Raw genomic sequence first — 19,151 nt, 5'->3', positions numbered from 1 at the left:
CAGTGTAGCTACTTTTAGAGGGCCTATCGATTTCTCCCACCATTGTCTTCTTCCCCTTTTTATTTCACATTGCCACTCACATGGATTCCACATTTTACCGATCCAAGACTTGCTATCATACTTACTCCATCTTCTTTTTGAAGCTCCCAACCACCTGTCCTTCCTGACTGTCCTTACAAAAAGTCACATACCCTTGAATATTTGGTTCCCAGTTTTGATCTTCTTATAACCACTTCTCTGCAATGGCTATAAGATCAACCTCAATTTGAGCAGTGAATTACATGTATTGAAGTAGAGAGTCATTAATTTTGTTTTTTTCCCCCCATTATTTCCTCCTGTGATCCTATTTGTTGCTGTTTTTTATGTTTGTCACTCTGTCCCTTCCTGTCTGATTATCATTACCTAAATAGCTGCCTTACAATTCTGCCATATCCTTTTGTTGTGTGAACCCACATATCCCCTCTCCAGCACCATCCCCACCTCCTCTATTTCCCCTCTCTGCTTCCCTAGTTATGCAGTTTGGAAGAACACTGGTCCCAGTATGGTACAGGTGGATAATGGAGGATTGGCAGTCGGGGGAAAAGGCCGGGAGGGGAGGGAGGTCACGTGGCCACCAGATCTTCAGGTTGTGAGGAAAGTGGGGAGGGGCGCCGGAAGTCAGAAAGGGGCTGGGGGCTTCTAGGACAAGGGCAGGTGTCTGTGTGGAGGCCTTGCTGACCCCAGCACAAAATCACGATGCATCAGGGTGGGCCGGGACCCCAGCAGGAATAATAATAATAATAATAATAATTTTTATTTATGTCGCAAGTACGCTTACATTAACACTGCAATGAAGTTACTGTGAAAATTCCCTAATCGCCACACTCTGACGCCTGTCTGGGTATGCTGAGGGAGAATTCAGAATGTCCAATTCACCCAACAAGCACATCTTTCGGGACTTGTGGAAGGAAACCGGAGCACCCAGAGGAAACCCACGCAGATTTAGCAAGAACATGCAGACTCCGCACAGACAGTGAGCTATGCCAGGATTCAAAACCAGGTCCTTGGCGCTGTGAAGCAACAGTGCTAAACGTTAAATGGAAGCCCATTTGTGTTATGTCACGCTCTATTCTATTCTAGGATTCCAAAACCTCGCTGACCAGCAGCATGAAATTCAGGTCATAATCTAATCCCTTAATTATTTTAAATACTTCCATGAAAACACAAAAAGGTCAATGCTTATTTTGTTCTCTCTGATGACCAAAAGCTTTGAACATGGGATCAGCCTTGAGCCTTTTCCAGGGCTTCCATATCATAAGATGTTGACTGAAGATTGACTTTTGTCCATGATACCACAAGAACTCCCACCATTTTCAAATTCCCCCACGGGATCTTGCACATCTCCCTGAACAGATAAGTGTGGCCTTGGTTTAATATTGAAAAACCAACTCTGACAGTGCAGGAGCACTCTCTCAATACTGCGCTGAGGTGTCAGCCTAGATGCTGTGCTCGGATCCTGCAATGGAGTTTGAAACCACAAGATTCTGACTCAGAAACAAGAGCGGTGCAACTGACTGAAGCTGAAAACTTCGGAAAAAGAGCTTACCGTGACACTTTTTCCACCACATAAGAGGGTACAAGGAAAGTGACCATTGGAGTCAAATACGGAAAATAATTGGAAATGAAGAGCCGGCGGATCCACGTCAGCAGAGCGATTAAAAACATAACCCTTCAGGTGTGAACTTTCATCGCCAGTAGCACAGTCCAGGAGGAGCAGTCCCTGAAGCAAGAAACGTCAGGGCTTGCCCAGGAATGCAAGAGCTTGCTCACTTGAGCATGTTCCGATTTGTCCCTTCGGGACTACATCAGCATTCCACATGTACTGTTCCAGATGTGAAGTAGGCTCACACACAAAGCAGTATCTTATACTCTTCACCTTCAGATACTGATTAACCAGCTGCCAGCAGACCTCTCACCTTTACTTCAGCATTTTCAGATTTTGGGCCTTTTATTTTTTTAACCGTACTGAGTACCTATTGGATGCTGAACGCAGGACTTTCAAAAGAGCGTGTGAAAAGTAATAAGAACATGGCGTGCATTCAGCCAATGAAGGCAGGAAGACTATATCTCCTCAATCAGATATTTAAGAATGCACGGAGATAATTAAATAATAAGCGCACAACTTCATTGATTGCGCAAGATCCAGCTAAATGAAAGACACATCTTATTTTGCAATCAGGTGCGTGTCTCTGAACACCAAAAATTCACCTGTGATCCTAAAGTGTTGAGTGTCATGGGTGGCACGGTAGCACAGTGAATAGCACTGTTGCTTCACAGCTCCAGGGTCCCAGGTTCGATTCCTGGCTTGGGTCATTGCCTGTGTGGAGTCTGCATGTTCTCCCCGTGTGTGCGTGGGTTTCCTCCGGGTGCTCCGGTTTCCTCCTGTGCAGGTTAGGTGGATTGGCCATGCTAAATTGCCCTTGGTGTCTTCTGGCCCCAGATGACTCATCAGCTGTATGGGTGCACTCCAGCACAACCAGTGCCAACTTGTTGGCTGAGAGAAGTGTGTATGGGGAGTGTAATTTGTATGTGCGGCTGCAGCTTGTCAGCCTCCCGAGTGTCAATCACAGACCCGGTGTATCCTGCACCATTTTTCAGTGGAATCGAGTGTGTTCCACGCGGCACCGGTTCTGGCCCCTCAATGGTAGCAGAATCGGTCCAGGTGCGGTAATGGTTTTTCTGCCGTAAAAGTCCATGAACTCTCCATTAGTGTCAAAACTTAGCCTCAGAAATGGAGAATCCAGCCCAACATTTTTAAAAAGGTAGCAGATTTCATGGCACTATTTTGAAGACGAGCAGGGGAGTTATCCCTAATGTCCTGGCCAATACCTATCCCTCAATCAACAACCAAAAAAAGAATCAGAGTAACTGATCATTATCATGTGGGTGTTTGTGGGAGTTCGCCATGTGTAAATTTGGGCCCAAATTACAGGTACTTTAAAAAACGTGCTCTATTGGCTGTAAAATGCTTTGGGATGTCCTGAGGTCATGAAAGGCACTATATAAATGCAAGTCCTTTCTTCCTTCCTAACTTTAGAAGTTTTGCTGGCAGCTGGAAGTCAGAAGGAGAGCCCCGAGTGTATATATTTAAAACGAAAGGGAAAATGCTGGAAAATCTCAGCAAGTCTGGCAGCATCTGTAGGGAGAGAAAAGAGCTAACCTTTCGAGTCCGATGACTTTGTCAAAGCTAACAGACAGAGAAAGTGGGAAATATTTATACTGTGGAGTGAGAATGAAAGATGAGTCATAGCCACAGAAACCCAGGGAAACCGGGTGCTAATGGCCACAGATACCAAGGGGAAAGAGTGTTAATGGCAGTCCCCAGAGAGAACAAAAGATGTGAAAGGTCAAACAGCAGGGAAACTAACATCGGAGGATGAACTGTAGGTGTAGGGGGAAGGGAAGGGGAAAGCAAAGAAGAGAAAGGCGCAGGAAAGGTGGATAAGATTGGGGGGGGGGAAATTAAATGTATATTAAGAAAGAAATAAATGGTAAAAGACAGTTAAAATGAAATGAAAACAAATGGGTCGAGGTAGGGTTGATCATCTGAAATTGTTGAATTCGATGTTCAGATCGGAAGGCTGTAGCATGCCAAGCCGGAAGATGAGATGTTGTTCCTCCAGTTTGCTTTGCACGCTTTTATCCAGTGTATATATTTAAATACAAGTACACCACACTTTATACTTGCTTATTCAAACAAACATATATTTATATGATGCATTTTGCAAGCTCAAACCACGCCAGTACTGTTGAAGTGCACCGTTGCAATGTCACAATTTACACACAGCAACATCCCACAAACAGCAATGCAACAATAACTTGAATTTATCTCATTCCTTTTCACATAACAGAACTTCATAAAGTTCTCCAAAGGGGCATTACAAAACAACATATGACACTTAGACACAGAAGATGATGTTAGGGTAGATGATCAAAGACTTGTTCAAAGAGGCACATCATTTGTTACAGATAGTGGTCAGGGGATAAATGTTAGACAGGACACTCTCTTTGAAACAATGGCACAGCATTGTTATAACCCTGCATGGGACTCATCCATCTAACAATCATCCCCAGCTGGATGGGTCCCATGCAGGGTTAATGCAGGCATGTTTTACATCCATCCCTGAAATGGCAGACAGGGCCTCGGTTTATTGTCTCAGCTCCAACATATCACTTCTGACTGTGCAGCACTCTATCAGTGTCACTGTGGGGGGTCAGTCTAGATTTTTCACTCATGTCACTGAAGTGACAATTGAAGCAATGACCTTCTGCCTTAGAAACTGGACTGCGAGCACAGGGCCACAGCAATGAGTGAAGAATGATATAAGTGGGCAGCAACTTTCACTGCCTCTCCATTTCTCAGCATGTTGTGTTCAAAACCCTTGTCGTTATTTACAAGTTCTTCCTGTAGCCTTGTGTGATTATGTGCCTTCTTCCCCATGCACTGCCACCAGTGACAGAGACGTCAGCTATTAAGTTACAGATACTAGAAATCTGATAATCATAGAATCCCTGCAGAAGAGGGCCATTCGGCCAACCAAATCTCTACCTCAGCCTCTCTATTTTACTGGATAGCCCCTCCATTCAAACGTCCCTTATGTTGATTATATCTTCAGCCTCATCCGTTTTTCCCAATTACATAGAACAGAGAACAGTACAGCACAGAACAGGCCCTTCGGCTCTCAATATTGCGCTGAGCATTGTCCGAAACCAAGATCAAGCTGTCCCACTCCCTGTCATTCTGGTGTGCTCCATGTGCCTATCCAACAACCACTTGAAAGTTCCCAAAGTGTCCAACTCCACTATCACAGCAGGCAGTCCATTCCACACCCTAACCACTCTCTGAGTAAAGAACCTACCTCGGACATCCCTCCTATATCTCCCACCATCATCTTATAAACCTCTATTAAGTCGCCTCTCATCCTCCTTCGCTCCAATGAGAAAAGCCCTAGCTCCCTTAACCTTTCCTCTAAAGACCTATCCTGCAAACCAGGCAGCATCCTGGTAAATCTCCTAGTCATATATAGTTGCAGCATAACCCCGCAGCTCTTAAACTCAAGCCCCATTAATAAACGCTAACACATTATAAGCCTTCTTCACGGCTCTATCCACTTGAGTGGCAACCTTCAGAGATCTGTGGACATGAACCCCAAGATCTCTCTGTTCGTCCACATTCCTCAGAACCCTCCCATTGACCCCGTATTCCGTATTCAAATTTTTTCTACCAAAATGAATCACCTCGCACTTATCAGGGTTAAACTCCATCTGCCATTTTGCGGCCCAGCGGCATCCTATCAATGTCTCTTTGCAGCCTACAACAGCCCTCCACCTCATCCACTACTCCACCAATCTTAGTGTCATCAGCAGATTTGCTGACCCACCCTTCAGCCCCCTCCTCCAAGTCATTGATAAAAATCACAAATAGCAGAGGACCCAGCACTGATCCCTGTGGTACACCGCTGGTAACTGGTCTCAAGTCTGAAAATTTTCCATCCACCACCACCCTCTGTCTTCTGTGTGATAGTCATTTACTTATCCAATTGGCCAAATTTCCCTCTATCCCACACCTCCTTACTTTCTTCATGAGCCGACCATGGGGAACAGAAACTATCAGCACAGAGACAAGCCGCTAGGCCTAACAGGTGCCCATATTCCATGATCCTACTATCACCTGACTTCATCGAGCCCTATCTGCATATCCCATTTCCCTTCTCCCTCCTACACTCACCTAGCTTCTCCTTTGATGCATCTATGCCATTCGCCTCAACCACTCTTTATGATAACAAGTTCCACATTCCAACCACTCTGAGTGAAGATACTTCTAAATTATTTTATTGTATTTACATATATTGCTAAAGGCTAGGATTACTGAGCAGGTCTGGCAGCACCTATGGAGAGAGGAAGAGAGTTAATGGGAGCGATTCAGTGAATGTATTGCACCCAACGCGGAACAACGGCTGAATCCCGGGAGAGGCTCAAATTGGGCTTCGCGCCTGACCGATCCTGAATCACTCAACTAGCCACACTCGGCATGATCCGGATCACACCCACACTGGGTGTGATCCAGATTAGGATATTTAAATAAGCAAGTGGACTAATTAAATATCCGGACACCCTATTCACTCGGCGCCCGGGAGGCACCAGCCACACCTTTGAGGTCTAACCCAAGCGCCATCTAGCACTACTTTCCACAATTTTATACCAGCCCTGTTGGCAACTCAGGAGGTCTCACAAGCCAATGGAGCCCCCAGGTCGTTGGGGACAGGGAAGGGTAGTGCTCAGTTGGCACTTCTAGAGTGCAAGGCTGGCAGTGCCAAGGTGCCCATTGCAAGATTGGCACAGCCAAAAGTTGGGGCCTGGGGGTCTATGCCCATGAAATGTGGGGTGAGGGGGGTCTGAGGGGGCCGAGAAAAGGTTGGGGGAATAAAGGGGAGGGGTCCTGAAAGTGGTGCTCCTGAAAGGGGGCTGTAGAGTTCGGGACAACCGTTCAAAATGGCCCAACTAAAGGGCTATTTGTCGTTGAGTAGCGGTGTCATTCTCGGAACTGCAACCACTGAGAAAGGAAACATCTTCATTTCCCTATCAAAACTGCCCATAATTTTAACCACCTCTATTAAATCACCTCTCAGTCTTCTCTGTTCTAGAGGACATTGTCTTTATTGAAAGTTCTCTCAGTTCTGATATCATCCTTGTAAACCTTTTGCACCTTAAGAAGTCTTACAACACCAGGTTAAAGCCCAACAGGTTTGTTTCAAACACGAGCTTTCGGAGCACTGCTCCTTCCTCAGGTGAATTCACTTTAACCTGGCGTTGTAAGACTTCTTACAGTGCTCACCCCAGTCCAACGCCGGCATCTCCACATCTTTTGCACCTTGTCTAGTGTCTCGATATAATATTTGTAACAGAGATCTGAATTGTATTAGGCACTTTAAGAGTAATCTAACCGATGCTTAAATAAGTTTAACATTGAATTCCTGCTCCTCAATTCTATTCCTCTAGAAATTACTGCATAAAAATTACATTTGTGTAGCTCCTTGAAATGGTTCACTGTAAAAAGGGTGTAGGGAGAAATTGTTGTATAATTTTCTTAGAATCGTAGAATCCCGGCAGTGCAGAAAGAGGCCATTTGGCCCATCGGGTCTGCACTGACTCCCCGAAACAGCACCCTACCTAGACCCACTCCCCCGCCCCATTCACGTAACCCCGCCCATTGACGATGGTCAATCCGCCTAACTTGCACAACTTTGGACTGTGGGAGGAAACGTGAACACTCGACGGAAACCCACACAGACACGGGGAGAATATGCAAACTCCACACAGTAACCCAAGGCCGGAATTCAATCTAGGTCTGTGGCGTTGTGAAGCAGCAGTGCTAACCACTGTGCCGCCCTTTTGTACCGCTTTCTTTCACAGGTCCAAAAATAATATCTTAATCAGACCAAACAAAAGCATGATTGCTTCAGAGTAAACTCTTACAGTATATCCTGACTCCCATAACATGTACAAATAGTTATAGAACTAATGCCATTTTAACATTCAGGGTGTATTTATACACTAAATTGATCATTGCAGTGAAAGTTTCCACTTTGCCGCAACGATGAAGTATAAAGCGTAAAATAAACGGATCTGTGTGCCGATCGCACTTGTGCCTGGTAAAGGGAAAGTCCCAGCAGTGTGAACGCAGTCTTCCTAGCTCTTCCCCCCATTCCCAAGCAGCTTCAATACATACATTTGGGGCCTCACGGTAGCATGGTGGTTAGCATCAATGCTTCACAGCTCCAGGGTCCCAGGTTCGATTCCCGGCTGGGTCACTGTCTGTGTGGAGTCTGCACGTCCTCCCCGTGTGCGCGTGGGTTTCCTCCCCGTGTGTGCGTGGGTTTCCTCCGGGTGCTCCGGTTTCCTCCCACAGTCCAAAGATGTGCGGGTTAGGTGGATTGGCCATGCTAAATTGCCCGTAGTGTAAGGTTAATGGGGGGATTGTTGGGTTACGGGTATGTGGGTTTAAGTGGGGTGATCATTGTTCGGCACAACATCGAGGGCCGAAGGGCCTGTTCTGTGCTGTACTGTTCTATCACGGTGCTTGGAAACCAGTTGCAGAAGGAGGAACATAAATGCTTTGAAAGCGTCAGTGCAAATTGGTTCTGTAAAGCCACAATGAACTTGAGCCTTCAATTCAGTGTTTGCCTTTTAATCAGAGCGTATCCAAGGACTTCTGAGTTCCTGGAGCAGCAGCCATTGTTTTTAAAGTCTACCACTCCCACATTGGAGTTCTTGTCAAGGTCAGTAATCTTACCCGGATAAGCCTGGTGATCATTTAAAGATTTTTTTTGAATTAAAAAGACTCACTTTCTCATCCTCTATTTTTATTTTCTATTCTTATTTTGACTACTTGTATTTTACCCCTTCCTTACTGGCAGTCTGATTTTCAGTGTATTTCTCCCTTATAATCTTTTTCTCATTTAGCATTCATCCTTCACCCACTTGCCGGATGACTGTCGCACCAGCACCACCCAAGAATCTCAACTCCATTCGGGACATGGCAGCCCGCTCGATATGAACCCCTTCCACCACTTTCAGCACTCACACCCTCCACTGGCAACACACAATGGCAGCCGTGTGCCCCATCTATAAGATGGAGCAACTCACCAAAGCTCCTTTCACAGTACTTCCCAAATCTCTATCACCTATAAGGACAAGGGCAGTAGATACATGGAAACACCATCGTCTTAAGTTCTCCTCCAAGCCACTCACCATCCTGACTTCCAACTATATTCCTGCTCCCTCACTGTCGCTGGGTCAAAAGCCTGGAACTCCCTATCTAACAGCACAATGGGTGTACCTGCCCCACATGGACTGCAGCGGTTCAAGAAGGCAGCCCACCACCACCTTCTGAAGGGCAATTAGGGATGGGCAATAAATATCTCTGAATCACCTCATTTTGGGACCAGTCCTACTCCACGGCTTCTGCACAATAGTGCAAGGTGAGCTGAGATCCTAGCTTCTGCCCAGATGGATGTGAAATACCCCATGGCACTGTACAAAGAGTAACAGGGGAGTTATTCTCAGTGTCCTGGCCAATATTTAACCCTTGGCCCACATCACATGAACAGATGATCTGGTCATTATGACAATGCTGCTTGTGGGAGCTTGCTGTGCACACATAATGGCTGCCTCATTTCCGACCACATTTCAAAAGTCCAATTATGTGCAGGTTAGGTGGATTGACCATAGTGTCAAAAGATGTGCAGGTTAACTGGGGATATGGGGCTAGTGTGGGGAGTGGGCCTAGGTAGTCCTCTTCCGGAGGGTCGCTGCAAACCCAATGGGCCAATTGGCTTCCGTCTGCCCTGCAGGGATTCTGCAGATTGTACGAAAATAACTGCACTGACCCGTAAAGTGCTTTGAGGCATCCACTAGCCGTGGAAACGGGCAAGTTCTTCATTCATGATTAATCACCAGCTTCTGGATCTTGCTGTGGGCAAACTGAGCTGCTGCGATTCTCTCCATGACTTCAGAAGTGCTCCGTGGGCCCGTAAAGCAGGGTGGAGGATGGGAGAGGCGCTACAGAAGAGCCAAAAGTCTTTTGACATTTTTGAGGGATCTGTGGGAGCAGGTGGGCCCACCTGCTGGTCGGGCAAAACCAAAAGAGGGCACATCTACTCTCGAGTGCTTAAATTCTTTTTGACGACCAATTGAAGCTTGATAATGGAGAAAGGGGTCAAAAGGGGATTTCTTCAAGGCAGAGGGCAGGGTTGTGATAATATTTAACTTTGAACTTGCAGAGCTCGCCAATCTGCCTGCACCGCATGCATTTGTTAGGCTGCTGCAGTGCAGTTCAGAGATTGAAATCTCAGCACCTTCATGTCAAGCAATAGACCAGCTTCTGCTGGGGGGGGGGGGGGGGGAGGCTGGTGGTAGTGGGATGGGAGGGAGAGAGGGGAATTCCTATACATTCAACTCCATTTCCACACAAGGCGAGCGAGGAAAGGGGGGGGGGGGGGGGGGGGGGGGGGGAAGGGAGGAAGTCATTGCATTGTAGTCACATCTCTCTCTCTCTCTCTCTTTACTCCAGTTCCAGCACAGGACGTAAACAAACTAGATCGTGTACTAACTTGCCAAACTCCACCAACTCGTCATCAGAGGAGGTTCGTCTCTCCCCCCCCCCCCCCCCCCCCACACACACACACAGAATTATTCATTAATAAACCTTCGGAACACTTGGGAAGAGGGGAATGCATTCATTTTAGCCACAATGCTAAAATGAATGTTGCGTTACAAGTGAATTTAAAAAAAAAAGACTAAAATCTCCGCAGGGTTAAAATGCAACGAATCTCATGACAGAACTGAGAGTGCTTGTAAAAGAGATCAAAGCGCAGCAATCTTGTGAGAAATCAAACGCATTCAAAATCATTTTACTCAAAGGAAATTCGCAACAAAAAAAAAGGGGAGAAAACATTTTTTTTCTGTATGGAAAGAGAGGGAGACACACGAGCTAAGTAAGATAAACGAGTTGAAGAGAATCTCTTACCTTGTGGGGAGCAGGGAGTCAGAGGGTCATTGTACAGGGCTGCGGTGGGTTAGAAGGCGGCGATTTCGGGGTTGATTTCACAGCCAGTCACCGGGGCAAGAGTGGGGCTCAGAGAGGCTGGGCAGACTCAAACTAAAACTTCGCCAGTTCAGTTCCCAGGACGGGTCCTACCTGCGGACCGAGGCATGGGGGAAGAAAGAAATAAATAGGAGTTTTTTTTTTAAATTTAATACCCCCCTCCTCTCCCAGTGATGTCACTGAACCATTAAGACTTTTTTTTTCAGGGGTTGGTTGGAGAAAGAAATAGTGCCACGCTAGGCTGAACTTTTTGGTGGAATGAAACACATAGCAACGCCCAGCCCCCTTGTTCCCTGATATCGTTTCACACTTCATTTCAATTTTCACCTTGAGAATCCCGCAAGCAAACCCACCCCTCCCGTCACAAGCAGCCAAGGCAGAAAGTATGCGGAAAAGAGTTCATGGAAAACTGGCACAATTGTTGTAAGGGGGCGAGAGAGTCATAAAATTGATGTGCAAATATATGTATATATCTCTGTCTACACACGGATAGGGAAAATCAGCAAAGGTTACTTTTTTTTCCCCTCCCAATCTTTTCTGGTATAGTTGTGTATCCCGGGAAGTCGCTGTGAATTTCCAAGCACAGAAATGAACTTGTTGCTGGGCTGTTTTGGCAAGTTTGGGAGCTCCGCTTGTGCCAAACAGGAAAGATGTAAAGATTTCTTTCAATAACACTATTTTTGTCTCAATGTGAGTGGGAAACTTGGCGTAGGCAACACAGGACGTAAGATTGCAAACACTTTTTAGGTCCAGTAATGACATCTCCACCCCCCTCCGTCTCATAATGAGTTATTTAAAATTTCATTCGCAAAGAAAACTTTGCAAATCTCAGCAATGATTTAGGTCAGGAACATATAAAAAGGGGAAAAAAAGTCATTGGCTTTAGCGTCAGTGTGGAATTTATATTTAGTAATAAGCATCAAGATTAGGGATTACCAAGTGCCTTTTAAATATCATTCAATTATTTTATCAACAGTAACTGAAATCCATTAGAATTCTGAAATATTCCAAGTTTTTCCAATAAAATTCATTTGCACAATTCCATCTGATTTTCACCACTGTTTTGGAGTATGTTTTACAGGAGTTTTAAAATCCTGTATGATTTTGCACCCACTAATATTTTTTGTTTTCTTGGGGATGGGGGAGTGACAGTAGTGTTTCTATAACCATATATTCAGCTTAACTTTCCATGCTGGGGACATTTTTGCTGCTTAAAGAACACTCGGGCCTGGTGTAACGCAGACCAAATGTAGGAGAAGGTTCCTTGTACTCTTGCCACAGTGAGGTCCCAGGAGTCTTAATCAGTTGGCACCAGCCACCTTTGTTCATTTTCCATTGCCTTCAGCAGCCATTCCCGCAGCCCTGTCCGAGTGTGAGACTGTCAAGATTGGAGCTTTGTCCTGTGTACTCTTTCTTCCCTGCTGGGTTGATACTGTCCCTGAGAACACGTCCAGTCAGCAAGTGGCACTGTAAAAGTCATAAAACTCAAACCACTGCCTCAGGGCTGTTTCCAGCCTGCGTTACCTTCACCTTTCTTCAGCTGTTTCAGAAGCAGAACGTGCTGGAAGCACTCAGCAGTTCAGTCAGCATGGGTAGAGAGAATAGACAAGTTTGTATTTCAGTGCACAATAACACATGTTAACCTGTTTGTTCTCACTAGCCAAGCAAACTGACCTGGTGAGCATCTCCAGAATTTTCTATTTTTATTTCCTATATCCAGCTTTTTTGTTTTTTAGTTACATTCAACAGGAGTGCAGTGGGTGGCATGCAACATGTTCTTTTAGTTTGCATTCTTCCATTGTGATAGTGTGCGTACCAGCTCATCTGCCGCTGACACACTCATTCAAGCCTTTGCTACCAAAGCTGCCATCCGTAGACCCCATTTACCCATCACCGTTGTGCCCGCTGACCTACACTAGCTCCCGGCCAAGCAACGTCATTCGTGTTTTCAAATACTTCCATGGTTCCTTGATACCACCGTACTCCTCTCCAACCTCATAACCCCTTCAGGACATCTGAGCTCCTCTGATTCGAGCCTCTTGCGCAGCCAATTTCAGTCACTTCTGCAATGTGGCCCTGTCTTCAGTTGTGTAGGCCTGAACTCCGGACCTCTTTCCCCTGCCTCTCCACCTCTTCATCCCACCTATCTCCTTTAAGACACTACTTAAAACCTACCTCTCGGACCAAGATTTTGGTCAACTAATAGCTCCTTACGTGGTTCTGTGTCAAATGTTGTTTTATAATGCTCCATTGCAGTGATTTGGGACATTTTATTCCATTATTGCTGTTGCGGTAATCATATGATACAATAATGGATTGTTGAATCCATTATTCAGAGGTCAGAGGTGGGTTTTTTACGCAAAGAGTGGTGAGGCCGTGGAATGCCCTACCTGCAACAGTAGTGAACTCGCCAACATTGAGGGCATTTAAAAATTTATTGGATAAGCATATGGATGATAAGGGCATAGTGTAGGTTAGATGCGCTTTAGATTTTTTCCATGTCGGTGCAACATCGAGGGCCGAAGGGCCTGTACTGCGCTGTATCGTTCTATGTTCTATGTTCTATGAATAATAATAGCACCCAATCTCCAGCAATTAGTTGAAAATCAAATCAGACATGAGGTGAGGAAGAGCTTTGGGATGATAGATCCAAAGTTGCCCGTTTCTCTCAAGCATGCTATTTTTATCACATTGTGCTTCAGAATTACTCGTATGTTGGGCTGGATTCAATGGAGCCTTGTCACAGCGGGAAACATGGTGGCCAGGCCCAATTAATCACATCGGTCTCTCCGTGATGGCAAAACTGCCCCTGGTCAAGGGGGGAGGCTGGCACAGGATTCCCGGCCATTGGCTGTAGGACATCAATTAGACTCAATAATGACAGCTTGTGATTGGTCAGCAGTTTGTGGCGGGTCAGACCTCTGCCAGATGGGTCCTCAATACCATGAGGAAGGCCTAACCTTAGCCTGAAAAGCTTTTGATTCCATTAGGCCTTCCCCCTAGCAACTAATGGAGATTCCCCACTGGCTGTCCGACCTGTGGGCGAGACCCCATCAACCCAACAGAATCCCAGCCATTGCATCCCAAAATAATATTCCCTGAATGAATCATTATTAACCGTTTCCACCATCCTCCAGAGTTGCTGTTCGGTGGGCTGACATTTTAACATTGTTCTTCAACATGTAGCAAACTATACAGATTTTGTTGGACTGGAAGAATACATTTTTTAATATTAAAGTTCCTGTGGTTTAGGGCTTTTTTGGAGATAGTGCGTGTACTGTTCTGATTGTTGCCGCTGGTGACATTATGATGCCAATGTTTTGTACATATCCCTTGGCCAAGCTGTCACGCATATGCACAATATTAACAAGTTCTTATTGTGTCCTTGGATTACAGGAACATCAACTATACTGCCTACTTGCAAATATGAGCCAGTTCTGCATTTAGGTCACTATCTCAAGATCTAGGACAGAGATGCAAAGCTGCTCTGAGCAGGTGTCCTGTTCCATTTGGTTGCTGACCTCCAGTAAAAGCCTTTTTGTCTATGGGTTGAGAGAGCTGGGATTCAACACACTGCTGCATCTAATTTCTTTTTGCTCTTCAGCTGGATAAGAAAGGTAAGGATGTGTCGCTCGGAGGCAGAGCTCTTCAATCATCCATTATAGCTAAAAAGGTTGCAGTAAAGATTTGGATCAGATTGAGCTGGCACTGTACTGTTTTTCCCACATCCATCCACCTAGCCCGGAAATTCTACCATCCCAATAGGCTTGAAGAGGCCTACAATAGTGACAATAGCTGCTGTGACCAGGAACCTCTGCCATAGGGGAAGCCCCAGATATCTAAGACTTACAAAACAAAAGCACAGGGACCCAATATCATTGCTCTCCACACACATATCTTGTCATATCTTGTCATTAGTGGCGGATAAGTATGTCCTGGGTACTAGCAACAGAAAATTCAATTTATGATAATATCCATATTAGTTTGCATCTATCCTGGGTTGTGTAGAGTTGGCTTAAGTATTGAAATGTGTTGTTGCCATTCTAATTTTGGGTCTTTCCACCATTATGGCAACATCACTTTACAAATCCCTATGTACATAAATTAAAACTGAGTAAATGGGTGAATAAGCAACAGAGGAGTGCGAATAGAGAGCTGTCCTTGGCTTTATGGTGTCGATTATCTTGGCTCATTCATTGGTCACATCCATATTTTGAACACTCTTGATATAAACTGTAAGAGAGAAAGAGAGTAACGCAGGCAAAGAAGTAGATCAATTGAAAAGACGTCACCATGAATCTCAGAGGTCTGGAGTTCTAAATCCTGAGCTGTGAAATCCTGCTTGACAGGAGCACGGGTCAGAGATTTTAAAGGCAAAGATTTTCAAAGCTGATTTGTGTTGCTCCCAACCTTTTAATCAGTCATTCTAACAGCTGGAAAATCAGGTGCTCCGGTCACCGGACGCACTGACTGCCATATACAGTTCTGTGATTTGAGTTTCCATTGATTTGAACATGACTCTGCACTAAAAGGGGCAGCACGGTAGCATTGTGGATAGCACAATTGCTTCACAGCTCCAGGGTCCCAGGTTCGATTCCGGCTTGGGTCACTGTCTGTGCGGAGTCTGCACATCCTCCCCGTGTGTGCGTGGGTTTCCTCCGGGTGCTCCGGTTTCCTCCCACAGTCCAAAGATGTGCAGGTTAGGTGGATTTGCCGTAATAAATTGCCCTTAGTGTCAAAAATTGCCCTTAGTGTTGGGTGGGGTTACTGGGTTATGGGGATAGGGTGGAGGTGTTGATCTTGGGTAGGGTGCTCTTTCTAAGAGCCGGTGCAGACTCAATGGGCCGAATGGCCTCCTTCTGCACTGTAAATTCTATGAAAAAGCATTAAATTTTCATTTCCTCAACAGATCTGCTCCAATGACAGTTTTTACTGCTTTGACATGTTACCGTCTTCTGTGATAATGGGGCATTAATCCATTTCAAATAATCAAGCCACCTCCAATTTATTTCTCTTGTCTGAGAGCATTTTAAAACTGTAACATTTGCTGTAATATATTTTATTTAATTCTCATGCAATCCATGGCATAAGTTGAAAACATGCTCCGAAACCACTGGATGGAATTATCATGTAATTAAATATACCATGTACAATGTGTAAGGGTCAACAGTCACACAGTGGGTAGCATTCTCACCTCTGAATCAAGAGCTTGTGGGCTTAGGTCCCACCCCGCAGAGACTGGAGCACAGTATCCAGGCTGGCACTTGTTCAAGTGCCTGTACACATCTACAACTTTTAAAAAGAAATAAGTTTCCCAAACAATCAACAGAAGTAACAAGACTTCAGGTTTTAAGAATTTTACTGTAACAAGCAAACTAAAATCATCATTGATCAAGTGACTGGCAATTAATAAATCAAGCTAAAGAAAGTGTACTTTTGCATCAACCAATTAAAGCAATCGAGATTCTCCTTCCAACCCCATAGGTATGCCTCTGAGCTGGGGTACTTTCAGAAGTCCTAATTTTACCTTAAGTTAAAGGAGACATTTTAGAACATGTCAGTGCTGTAAAGTTCAGTGTTTGTAACGCACTCCAATGCAGGATTGAGGAAAACGCGTTTGGATGAGATCTTAAATTGAGACCCATGCCACTATGTCAAAGATGAGAAAGGAGGAAATATTCAATATTTTATTACAATCCCAGACAAGACTTCAACAGTGGCTTGGATACTGGACCAAAACCCCAATATTTTATTTTATTTTATAAGACTATGAAAATAATCCTTCGCTCCAGGAGTGATTGCACAAAACATATAGGGATTTGTATTTTTAAAACAAAATGTTATTATTAACAGTGTATTAAAATATTGAACCTCACTCCTGAAAATAGCTTGCAATTACCTCTTAAACAATACTACTCAATACAATAAATACAATACCTTTAATTACTATCTCTCTTCCAATTCAAACAGCAAGAAAGGAAAAACATGCAGCTCTCAATCCATCCTCCCTCCCAATGGCACAGAGTAATACTTGTTTTCCAGAACAGGTTTGGCTCCTGTTACTACCCCTGCTGACCCTGGCTGGATGTCTTCAAAAAGCTGTTTCAACCAGCTTGTTTCAACTTCCCACTTGTCCTCAGACAAGTCTGCACTGCTTGAAATACTATTAGTATTTTGTAATTGTCCTACTGTGAGAGAAAAAGACCTTACTTGCAGACTCTGTGTTGGCCAGATCAGAACTCAACTCAAAAAGCTTTCTCAAAATGTCTGATGCCTTAGCTCCGCCCAGCAATGACATTATCTCCCCATTCTGAAAACAAATTAACTCCCCAGAGTGAAAACACATGGGGCTGGATTCTCCAAAAATGGGGCTATGTCCCCACACCAGTGTCAAAACTTTCCTTAAAAAAGTCCAGAGTGATTCTCCTACCTGCAGGGGGTTAGCAGGGCCCAGGAGTACTCCATGCAGCTCTGCCTGCTGATACGGGGCCCTCCACTACCGGTCGGGAGTCCGCGCATGTGCACGGCGGGGGCCTGCTGCGGCTGTCCCGTGCGACATTGCGCACTCGCACCGCAGAGCAGCGCTAAAAATGTAGGCCCTCCCATGATCATGCACGCCCGCGGATTGTGCTGCCCGATCGCTTGCTGGCTGTCCATGAGGCCTCCCCCGGTGAAGGATCCCCCTGCCCCCCACCACGGTGGCCGCGGACTGAGTCCTCAGTCACGCGAGACAGCCGATACGTGATTAGAATCACGCCATCGGGAACTCGTCCAGTTACCCTCGGTGAATCGCGAGGGGGGCCTCTGTTATGGCCCCCCACCCTCGCCGAGAAGACCGCGCGCGATTTGCAAGCAATTCTCCGGAGAACCGCTTCATTCTCTGCCCCGGCGCCGAATGTGATACCGGCACGGATGCTCGGAGAATCCTGCCCATGTACTCCCAAGGGGTTCCCTTTAGTTAAACAACAGTGCTTTCGCCCAGGCTTTTAGGATGATTAATTTCACCTCTGGCTCCTAAAAGCTTTCTGATCTTGCAAAACATGTTACTTTTTAAAAACATGACTACTGCAATCAAATACGCTCTAACCCAGGCTTTAACCCATAAATTGCCAAATGTTTATAATCCAATGTATCTAAAATCCTGCAGTCGCCATATAATTTATACTTCAACCAATATCACTGATATGGTCTGGTATTACACCCATGTTAAGCTCCCATGAACCTATAATTAAGATGAGCATTTTTCTTTGTAAAGCAGCGTGGAATGTGGACAATTTACCTTGGCAAGATATACTCCAGGGGAGATTAGGTAATCTCCTTTTGTGTTTTCTGCACAGACAGGAACTGATTGATATGTGGGTTTGTCTCTGGAAATTTTCTGAAATTACAAATGGCTTTTCTCAGGTATAGAACATAGACATAGAACATAGAAAAATACAGCACAGAACAGGCCCTTTGGCCCATGATGTTGTGCCGAACTTTTGTCCTAGGTTAAGAACAAATTAATCTACACCCCATCATTCAACTTTAATCCGTGTGCATATCCAATAGCCGCTTGAAGGTCCCTAATGTTTCTGACTCAACTACTTCCACAGGCAGTGCATGCCATGCCCCCATTACTCTCTGGGTAAAGAACCTACCTCTGCCATCCCCCCTATATCTTCCACCATTCACCTTAAATGTGGTCCCCTTGTAATGGTTTGTTCCACCCGGGGAAAAAGTCTCTGACTGTCTACTGTCTATTCCCCTGATCATCTTATAGACCTCTATCAAGGAGCCCCTCATCCTTCTCCGTTCTAATGAGAAAAGGCCTAGCACCCTCAACCTTTCCTCATAAGACCTACTCTCCATTCCAGGCAACATCCTGGTAAATCTCCTTTGCACATTTTCCAAAGCTTCCCCATCCTTCCTAAAATGAGGTGACCAGAACTGCACACAGTACTCCAAATGTGGCCTCACCAAGGTTTTGTACAGCTGCATCATTACCTCACGGTTCTTAAATTCAATCCCTCTGCTAATGAACCCTAGCACACCATAGGCCTTCCTCACAGCTCTATCCACTTGAGTGGCAACTTTCAAAGATCTATGAACATAGACCCCAAGATCTTTCTGCTCCTCCACATTGCCAAGAACCCTACCGTTAACTCTTTATTCCGTATTCATATTTGTCCTTCCAAAATGGACAACTTCAGGGTTAAACTCCACCTGCCACTTCTCAGCCCAGCTCTGCATCCTATCTATGTCTATTTGAAGGCGACAACAGCCCTCCTCACAATCCACAACTCCAATAATCTTCATATCGTCTGCAAATTTACTGACCCACTCTTCAACTCCCTCATCCAAGTCATTAATGAAAATCACAAACAGCAGAGGACCAGGAACTGATCCCTGCAGTACGTCACTGGTAACTGGGCTCCAGTCTGAATATTTACCAACCACCACCACTCTCTGACTTTTATTGGTTAGCCAGTTCGTTATCCAACTGGCCAAATTTCCCACTATCTCG

At 45.2% G+C, this 19,151-nt stretch overlaps 1 protein-coding gene across 2 annotated transcripts in view; it reads right to left on the bottom strand.

Annotated features, from left to right (window-relative positions):
• The window catches only part of kcnj15 (potassium inwardly rectifying channel subfamily J member 15), a 30,693-nt gene extending 19,768 nt beyond the window's left edge, over positions 1-10,925 (bottom strand). Inside the window, exon 1 of one of the 2 annotated variants that reach the window (XM_038801497.1) lies at positions 10,568-10,925. Coding sequence is in view for 1 of the 2 variants with exons in the window: in XM_038801496.1 (XP_038657424.1) it covers positions 1,586-1,704 (119 nt within the window). In the remaining variant the exon portion in view is untranslated. Of the gene's footprint in view, positions 1-1,585; positions 1,773-10,567 lie in introns of those variants that run through there. The other variant, XM_038801496.1, reaches the window with a different exon arrangement.
• Between the last annotated feature and the right edge of the window lie 8,226 nt (positions 10,926-19,151).

Source organism: Scyliorhinus canicula, chromosome 7, assembly GCF_902713615.1.
Source record: "Scyliorhinus canicula chromosome 7, sScyCan1.1, whole genome shotgun sequence".
In the NCBI taxonomy this organism is placed as follows: Eukaryota; Metazoa; Chordata; class Chondrichthyes; order Carcharhiniformes; family Scyliorhinidae; genus Scyliorhinus; species Scyliorhinus canicula.
The sequence above is the reverse complement of the archived record's forward strand: the minus strand, read 5'-3'. Positions and strand labels throughout refer to the sequence as shown.